At 44.7% G+C, this 9,784-nt stretch overlaps 1 protein-coding gene across 2 annotated transcripts in view; it reads left to right on the top strand.

Annotated features, from left to right (window-relative positions):
* Window positions 1–8,284: 8,284 nt before the first annotated feature.
* LOC134329185 (adhesion G protein-coupled receptor E2) overlaps window positions 8,285–9,784 on the top strand; it is a 22,565-nt gene continuing 21,065 nt past the window's right edge. For both annotated transcript variants that reach the window (XM_063010372.1, XM_063010371.1), the window contains exon 1: window positions 8,285–8,659. In XM_063010372.1, the coding sequence (XP_062866442.1) occupies window positions 8,593–8,659 (67 nt within the window). In that variant the 5' untranslated portion in view covers window positions 8,285–8,592. The remainder of the gene's footprint in view (window positions 8,660–9,784) is intronic.

The following is a 9,784-nucleotide window of genomic DNA, read 5'->3' as shown; positions in this document are numbered from 1 at the left end:
AGACGGATTCATCGGCGAGGAATTTCACTTATTTACTCAGCAGGACCTACGCAGAGACATTCTAGCCAGACTCTCCGTGTTCGGATACTCTCGGTTTCCCTGTGCGCTGGTTCATGATGCCCCTGCTGGCCAGAGAGAGCAGCACAAGCACAAGCTTCATCTTTACACCAACCAGCGGCGGATTCTCAGAGTCTCTGCATTTTCCAAGGGAGTGTTACTCTACGTATTCCTCCACAGTTGACACACACTCAAGACTGGAAGGCCAAGGGTTTGAATCCTGACCACTTTTGGACCCTTGAGCAAGGTCCTTAACCTTCTTGTCTCTGGGTGTGTGTGTGTGTGTGTATGTTGGGGGGGGGGGTGTGGCGGCGGCATTGGCGGCGGCATTGGTGGCGACTCTTTGAAGTTTTGCGTTGGCGAGACTGAAGCACTGAAGTGTCCTCGGTTATCTGATGAGACAAAACCGAAACCGTCACACTGATTCCTATCAGCACCGTCTCACCCACACGCTGTGGAGATAACATCCTGTTTAGTCTGTCTACAGGTACACACAGCGTGTCGGAAAGTATGTGGACACCCAAGAATCGGGGGTTTCTAAATATCCCAAACCCTCATCTTGGGTGGACAGTGGGAGCTTAATGGTTTGAACTTGCAAGTGTTGGACCCCTGAGCAAAGCTCTTAACTCTCAACTGCTTGGATTGTCTTCAGGTACAAACACAATGACCGAAAGAATGTGGACACCCAAGAATCGGGGGTTTCTAAACATCCCAAACCCTCATCTTGGGCGGACAGTGGTAGCTTAATGGTTCCCTCTCTCTGGGAAGTCTGGGGGAATTTGCGCCCTTTGAAGCAGAGAATCGAAGCAGATGTTGAAAAGCACAGGCGTCCGAGTACTTTTGACCCTATCCTGTATATTTAGCTCTGTTTACAATGAACTTGGTCTCGAAAGCCCTGAAGAGCGTCCGAGCTCTGGTGTAAGCGAGGAACCTTGAGAGGAACCAGACTCGACAGGCACTTCCAGACTAACTGGGTGGCCTAGAACATAAGTGTCACTGAAATGACAGAATGCCTCAACCAGAAAGGGTGTCCACATACTTTTGGTCATCCGCCGTGCACCCTGCAGAGGAGGAAATGACGGTCAGTGAGTGTAAGACCTTATATGCCGGGATTCATACATCAGTGCCTCCAGGAACGTAAACATCTCCTAATACCATCGACATATCTCTGGACGTCACACACACACTCGCACACACTCGTCCAAACACAGGTGGTGAGGATCAGCGTAAAGGCCTCCACCAATCTAAACATCTCAAACAGAAGAACTACTGGCGGCGGAAATGCCAGGCTTAGGAGCTGCCAGGCTTTCCTCAAAGAACGTCCACAATGAGGGACGGTGCTCTGACACGTCTCGCCTCTGAGTCTCAGACCAGTTTCATCTTGGATTGAGGCGCTTTTTCCCATTTTTCACCCAATCCAATGCTGGACAACTGGAGCTTCTGTCTTTCTCCACTTCTGCCACCGTCACCCTTGATCGATTAAGGCCGAGGCTGTCATGTGTCCCCCAGACACAGGAGAAGGAACGGGGTCTTACAGTCTCACTATATTATTATGTTATTATTATTATTGCTGTTTTATTTATTATTATTATTATATTATTATTATTTTTATTATATTATTATCATTATTTTTTTTTTTATATTATTATTATATTATTATGTTATTGTTATTGTATTATATTATTATTATTTTTATATTATTATTATTATATTATCATTATTACTATTATTATATTATTATTATTTTTATTATGTTATTTTTTATTATTATTAATATTATTATTATTATTATTTTTAATAATAATAATTTAACGTCAACCGATTCTTTCCCTAACCCAGCCACACAAATTCTGTCACCTTTTACCTGAACGGGCACAAATTCCCACACACAGTCACTCTGTAACTCTATTTGAATACAGGTTATTTCTGAAGTGGGATTTCCCAACATGCTCACGATCAGGCGTCCGGATACTTTCGGTGGGACCCGGATGCTGGTATTTTTGTGAACTGAATGAGTGGGTTTGTTTTTCCTCCTCACGGCTCCAGGAAGACAGAACAGCCGACGGGAAAAAGTGTGTGTGTGTGTGTGTGTGTGTGTGTGGGTGAGTGTGTGTGTGTGTGTGTGTTGCAATACGTCAGTGGGGTGGACACGTCGAATACAAAGAAGGGTTTCTACACAACATGGACAAAAGTATGTGGACATAAAGACTAAAGACTCTAGAGTCTGTATTCCAAATATGTCCTTGGTTCTGGGACCTCGACCGGACAGAAGAACCGGGAACAGAAATAGAACAGACTGGGAACCATTAGAACCTTTGTGGAAACGAGTGGAACCCTTACCCTACCAACCAGGACCTCCTGCTCATGAAGTGATTTCACGGGTGGGTTGCTCCGAATAAAGGGACGTCACACAGCCACAGGGGCAATCCTCTCTCCCAGGGGGGTTCCCGGAAAAGGAAAGAACACTGATACCCCACGTCAGCGGGGAACCGGACCGGACAGGACCGAGCAATCCGGCATCCTGGCTTCGGAGGTAACGCAGGGAGAAGCCGCGATATATAGAGGAACCTCCACCTGGAGCGATTGGCAGATCACACGCTACTGTGCCTCCGTGCCCGAACTGCCGACCAAACTGGGTCACGCAGAGGGACACTAATGACTAAACAGAGCCTCCAGAAGCAGAAGCGTTGTCTAGTCAGCACTTCTGTTTTCCACAGACCGTCCATAAACTTCTGCATTATTCTGACCGGACTTACCTAAACGTGACCACAAGTATTTGCTCATCTGACGTTCACACCTGTTCGGGTGAGCGAGTGAAACCACCACATTAAAACCGCCGTGGAACCGCCCTGGTGTTCCTGTGATTGTGGGAACGTTTGGTCCTCAGAGCTGGAGGCCTGAAGCGAGCGGAAAATCCCTCCATAAGCGAAATGTGATCCTGAGCGCGGCGTTCAGAAACCGCTAATCACCAGCGTGTGTGTGTGTGTGTGTAGGAAAATCTAAAAGGAAAGCTTTTAGTGCGACTCCAGTAATGCTGCTAGCGCTACGGTGCGAGAGCCGTCGTAGGAAAAGCACTCAGGCCCTGAGAATAGCGCCGCTCTGCCACCGGCCCGAACGAGCCGCGCTATAATTAGCCGCCGGTGCCCAGCACGGCGTTCGTTCCACTAAGAGCTTCTCCATCAGAACTCGACGGCTCAGTACACTCACCTGATGAGCTACTGAATCAAAGGAGTCGATTCACAGCCAGAAAGAGTCAAATGCTCGATTTAAAATTTGGAACCTTGAATCTTTGACTTAAAACTTGGATCTTTAATATACAACCTAGATTTCTGATTTAAAACTTTAATTATTTTATTTAAAATGATTTTTTTTATTGAAATTTATTTTAAATTTAGATTAAAAAAAAATTTTTATTTAAAACTTTTTTTTATTTTAAAACAAGTTTATGTAAAACTTGGATTTTTATCTTTGATTAAATAAAAAAAACTTGGATCTTTAATATAAAACCTAGATTTCTTATTTAAAACTTAAATTCTTTTATTAAAATTTTTTTTTTTTTATTAAAACATTTTTTTATTTTAAAACAAGTTTATGTAAAACGTTTTAATAATTTTTATCTTTGATTAAAAAAAACTTGGATCTTTGATTTAAAACTTGTTTTTTTTATTTAAAACGGATTTTTATCTTTGATTTTAAAAATGTAGATTCTTTAATTTAAAACTTTTTTTTATTTTAAAACAAGTTTATGTAAAACTTGGATTTTTATCTTTGATTAAATAAAAAAAACTTGGATCTTTAATATAAAACCTAGATTTCTTATTTAAAACTTAAATTCTTTTATTAAAATTTTTTTTTTTTATTAAAACATTTTTTTATTTTAAAACAAGTTGATGTAAAACGTTTTAATAATTTTTATCTTTGATTAAAAAAAAATTGGATCTTTGATCTAAAACCTGGATTTTTTTTTTTTAAAACTTAGATTTATTTATTTCAGATTTAGATTTTTTTATTTAAAACTTGGATCTTTAATTTAAACTTGGATTTTTTTTATTTAAAACTTAGATTCATTTATTTCAAATTTAGATTTTTTTATTTAAAACTTGGATCTTTAATTTAAACTTGGATTTTTTTTATTTAAAACTTAGATTTATTTATTTCAAATTTAGATTTTTTTATTTAAAACTTGGCTTTTTAGTTTTAAACGTGGATTTTTTTAATTTAGAACTTAGATTTTCTTTATTTTTAACTTGGATCTTTGATATAAAACTTGTAATAACGCTTCTCATGGGTTGGTTTTGCTCTTCGGTGATCTCAGACGTATGAAGTGACGCAGCGGCTCTGAAAGGGTTCGGCATGTTTATAGAGATTCGGAGTTCGGCTCCGTGGGTTAAAATCTCTTCCTGGAACAGCGACTCTGATGAAATATGGAAGCGTCTGGATCTGGAGTTTCAGCGCTATAGTGGAGATGGGAGAACTGAGCTCGTCATTAATCAAACATGAAGGAGTCACACGGTTCAGTCTGGAGAGGAGAAAGAAGAAATTTAATAAATAATAATAATAAATAATAATAATAATAATAATAATAATAATAAAAGAAGAATCTGAGTTCAACACAAACATCTCCGTCCTGCTTTTAACCCTTTTATATTCTTATTAAGGTGCAGCAGACCAAAATTTAGTAATTAAGATGAGTGTCCCAATACTTTTGGTGTCCCAGTAATTTTGATGCCCCAATACTTTGGTGTCCCAAATACTTTGATGTCCCAGTACTTTTGGTGCCCTAATACCTTTGGCATCTTAATACTTTTGGTGTTCCAGTACATTTGGTGTCCCAGTATTGTTGGTGCCCCTATACCTCTGGTGCCTCAATACTTTTGGTGCCCTAATACTTTTGATGCCTTAATATTTTGGTGCCCCAATACTTTTGGTGTCTGCAGAGCGCATTAGGTTCAGGAGTGGATGGTGTGTGGTGTGGATCATCTCAACACATCTGCTTCATCTGGCCCAAGCTCTTCGGTCTCAGATGAAACAACAGCATGACTTGACCTTTAGGAACGTATGGCCGAAAGTATGTGGACACCCCTTCCACTGTGGAAACCATCCTACCCTAGTTCAGGTGAGAGTCGTACCGTAAATCAGAGCTAACCACCTGCACTTAGGGTTGAAGTTCGACCTTCTGAAGGTGAGGCTGCTCCTCCAGAAGAGATGGAGAGTATGTGGTCGATACATTATGGGTGGACTTACTTACATCTTCATAAGTCGGGTCTCCAGGTGGCCCCTCAGAACCAGGTCCAGATCTGGATCCACAGGAGGTCCTGTGTGAAGGGTCGCTCGTTACTGGAGCCGAAGGGAAACATCAAAGGAAATCGTTGAGGAAACGTAAAAGCCGAACGATGACCGAGGGTCTGAAGAAAGCGGTAAGCAGTTATGGCCCCTCGGTGGTCCTTCAACGAGAAGCTTCCGGATACGGACCACCAGACAGCGCCCCCCAATTTCCTCTCTCACCGGCAAGTCAACCGGTGGTGTTGGGTGGGTTCCTTCTAAAAACAGCCGCGGGGACAACGGCGCACCACCTCCCCCCCAATCGAGATAGAACCACGAACTACATCAACATGGGTTCCTCACCGGAGTAGAACCTCGTCCTGACGTCATGGACCATCGCGCTGCGGCGACGATGTCAGCAACCATGTGACTTGCTCAAGTGACCGCGGGCTGAGAATTGAGGAAGTTTGATCAGCTGTGGTGCAGAACATCCCCTTCATGAATGACGGTGGAACATTGTCGGTCACAGCTGTTCCATTTTCAGCCAAAAGTATGTGGACACCCCTTGTAACGACTGATTCCTGGTGGGTTAGTCCGACTCCTTCGACCCCCTGAGGACCCTGTGCCCCCTGTGTGAAGGCCAACCGGGCTCTCAGGTCCTACATGAGTTCCTTGACTGTGACTACTTTTGCTGCCTTAATACGTTTGGTTCCCTAATACTTCTGGTGTCCCAATACTTTTGGTGTTCCAGTACTTTTGGTGCTCCAATACTTTTGGTGTCCCAATACTTTAGTGTCCGAGTACTTTTGGTGTCTCAGTATTTTTTTGGTGTTCCAGTACTTTTGGTGCCCCAATACTTTTGGTGTCCCAATACTTTAGTGTCCGAGTACTTTTGGTGTCTCAGTATTTTTTTGGTGTTCCAGCACTTTTGGTGCCCCAATACTTTTGGTGTCCCAATACTTTTGATGTCCCAATACTTCTGATGCCCCAGTACATTTGGTGCCTCAATATGTTTGGTGCCTCAATACTTTTGGTGTCCCAGTACTTTTGATGTCCCAATACTTCTGATGCCCCAGTACATTTGGTGCCTCAATATGTTTGGTGCCTCAATACTTTTGGTGTCCCAGTACTTTTGATGTCCCAATACTTCTGATGCCCCAGTACATTTGGTGCCTCAATATGTTTGGTGCCTCAATACTTTTGGTGTCCCAGTACTTTTGGAGCCCAAGTACTTTTGGTTTCCTAATATTTTCGGTTTCCTAATACCTCTGATGTACTTTTGGTGTCCCATTATTTTTTTAGTGTCCCAGTACTTTTGGTGCCCCAATACTTTAGTGTCCAAGTACTTTTGGTGTCCCAGTATTTTTTTGGTGTTCCATTCGCTGCCCCAATACTTTTGGTGTCCCAATACTTTGGCGTCTCAATACTTTTGGTTCTCTTATACTTTTGGTGCCCCAATACTTTGGTGTCCCAGTACTTTTGATGCCCCAATACATTTGATGCCCCAATACTTTGGTGTCCCAATATTTTTGGTGTCCCAACCGGGCTCTCGGGTCCTACCCGAGTTCCTTGACTGTGATTGGTGTCTTGTTGGGAGCTTTTCCAGACGAGTGGAGGCTATTAAGACTGGACACTTCCCTGATTTACGGTCTATGGTCAGGAGTCCACATACTTTTGGCGGTACGTGCAGTACAAACAGTGTTATAAATGTTTATAGCTATTTACATCCCACTTATGATCCTTGGGGCGACTCCGACCACCGCCGACGGTGTCTTAAAGGAACATAGGGTCTTAATGTGTGGTCAGAAGTTTATGGACACCAGTGAGAGACAGTAAGGGCAGACGAAAGTATGATGGAGCGAGCTTTATAAAGACTTGAAGGAACTCAAGTGTCCAGCACGGAGCCCTGGAAGGAACCGGACCACCGACTGAGCAATCAGCGTCCAACCGTGCGAATGACCGAACGGGCACAAATTCCCACAGTCTGAGTAAGAAGTGAGAAGCCTTCTCAGAACGCTGCTCTAGCTGGAAGGATCACTTTCAAACTCTTGGTCAGGTGTTTAATTACCTTTGGCTTTTTCGGATGGTCGGACGCAACCCCAAGCCCTATTGTAGCCTAGCGATTAGTGTAATGTGTTAAAGGAACACAGGGTCTAAACGTGTGGTCAGAAGTTTATGGACGCCAGTGAGAGACACGTCAGATGAAAGTATTGAGCGAGTTCTATGAAGACTTGAAGGAACTCAAGTGTCCAGCACGGAGCCCTGGAAGGAACCGGAACACCAGCTGAACAAGCAGAGCCCAACCATGCGAATGACCGAACGGGCACAAATTCCCACAGTCTTCCAACAGTTCTAGCTGGAAGGACCACTCTCCAACTCTTGGTCAGGTGTCCAATTACTTTGGGACATATAGCGGACACGGAGCCGGGGTCTTTCGGCCGAGGCAGGACCGTACGCTGAGGCAGCCCCGAGCTCTTCGTTGGCTTCCTTTATCTACCTGACGGGCGTGTCTTCGCCCCTGATTGGCTGACGGTAACTACAGCGGTCAACGGTTCAAACCACGGTCCGAGGAGTCGGTGCCAACACCACGGCAGAGACCGAGCGGAGAGTCCAGAAATGCAGAACCTTCAGGTTCGTCGTGTCTTCTCTCGCACCAACACCCAAAAACGAATCATGCGGCACTGTGGGAGCGTAGCCTAAACACACACACACACACACACACACTCACACACTCACACACACTCACACACTCACACACACACACACTTGAGTGTGTGTTTGGCAAAGAAGTAAAACAGCAGCTGCTAACAGCCTCCCTCCCTCTCTCTCTCTACTTACACTTCTATGTCTCTCGCCCACCCTCCTAACGACTAAACCATGACCCAGTAGCCTCCACCCCCTCCACACACTCTCTCACAAACACACTCTCTCACACACTCTCTCACACACACACACACACTCTCTCATTGAAAGCAAGGCAAGGCAGTCCGCCTCGGCTCAGCGGGAGGGAACGAGCGCTCTCAGACCAGGCGAATGCGACTTCCCGCGCTCAGAGACGAAGAAAGAGGAACGGAAAGCCGCCGAACAGTCCTGGAAGAGCGCGAGAGGGGCGCAGGGGAGTGAAGCCCAAACGATCCAGAGGAGAGGGAGTGCGCCCGAGGGACCCGAGTCCCCGAGTCTCGAGGTGGTAAAGCAGGGCGATTCCTGCGCTCGGAAGGGAGTTGGGGAGTTTGCGGGACTGGACGCGTTCCTCTGGAACTAAGAACCTCAGACATGGGGAGGAGGGAGAGACGAGATCTTCCACTCGACGTGGAGGCTAAATGGATTATCCTGGTTTTGGGTGAGTTAGCTACTTTATGTGTGTGTGTGTGTGTGTGTGTGTGTGTGTGCGTGCTTATGAGAACAGGGTCCCTGCGATGTTTTTTGGAGTTTTGGTTACGTTAAAAACAACCCAGTACTTTTGGTTCCCTAATACTTTTGGTGTCTCAGTACTTTTGGTGTCCCAATATTTTTGGTGCCCCAATACTGTGGTATCCAAGTACATTTGGTACCCCAGTACTTTTGGTGTCCTAATACTTCTGTTGTCCCAATATATTTTGGTGTCCCAATACTGGGGTGTCCCATTACTTTTGCTGTCCCAATATTTTTGGTGCCCCAATACTGTCGTGTCCAAGTACTTTTGGTGTCCCATTAATTTTGATGCCCCAGTACTTTTGGTTCCCTAATACTTTCGGTGTTCTAATATTTTTGGTCCCCCAATATTTATGGTGCCCTAATACGTCTGGTGTCTCAGTATTTTTGGTGTCCCAATATTTCTGGTGCCTCACTACTTTTGGTGTCCCAATATTTTTGGTGCCCTAATACATCTGGTGTCTCAGTACTTTTGGTGCCCCATTACTTTTGGTGTCCCAATATTTTTGGTGCCCCAATACTGTGGTGTTGAAGTAAATTTGGTAGCCCAGTATTGATGGTGCCCTAATACATCTGGTGTCTCAGTACTTTTGGTGCCTCACTACGTTTGGTGCCTCACTACCCAATACTGTGGTGTCCCATTACTTTTGGTGCCCCAGTACAACCTTTTCTGGGACCTCTGTGAAGATTTTAGTTTAGTGGGGCGACACACTGAGCGTCTCTAAGTGTCCGCCTACGTGTTCCTAATAAAGTGGCCACTTTTTTAAACACTACTTCAAAATCCCAACAACACTCCTGCACCTGCTGCACTCCATACACTCCAGAACAACACACGCCCATATAAGTCCGAGCACCTGAACATCGGTGGTACCGGTGGGGGGCTGTTATCCCCGTTATGACTCGGCGGTGATTCATTCACACACAGTTCCTCATTACAGGCGCATCACTGGACCGCTGCTGTTTCCAAATCCAGATCTGACCATCACAGACGTCCCCGTCCCCGTCCCCGTCCTCCACCCCCGTCCTCCACCCCCGCGCTCCACCCAAACAGTTA

This window comes from Trichomycterus rosablanca, chromosome 15 (genome assembly GCF_030014385.1).
Source record: "Trichomycterus rosablanca isolate fTriRos1 chromosome 15, fTriRos1.hap1, whole genome shotgun sequence".
NCBI classification, from domain to species: Eukaryota; Metazoa; Chordata; class Actinopteri; order Siluriformes; family Trichomycteridae; genus Trichomycterus; species Trichomycterus rosablanca.
The sequence above is the reverse complement of the archived record's forward strand: the minus strand, read 5'-3'. Positions and strand labels throughout refer to the sequence as shown.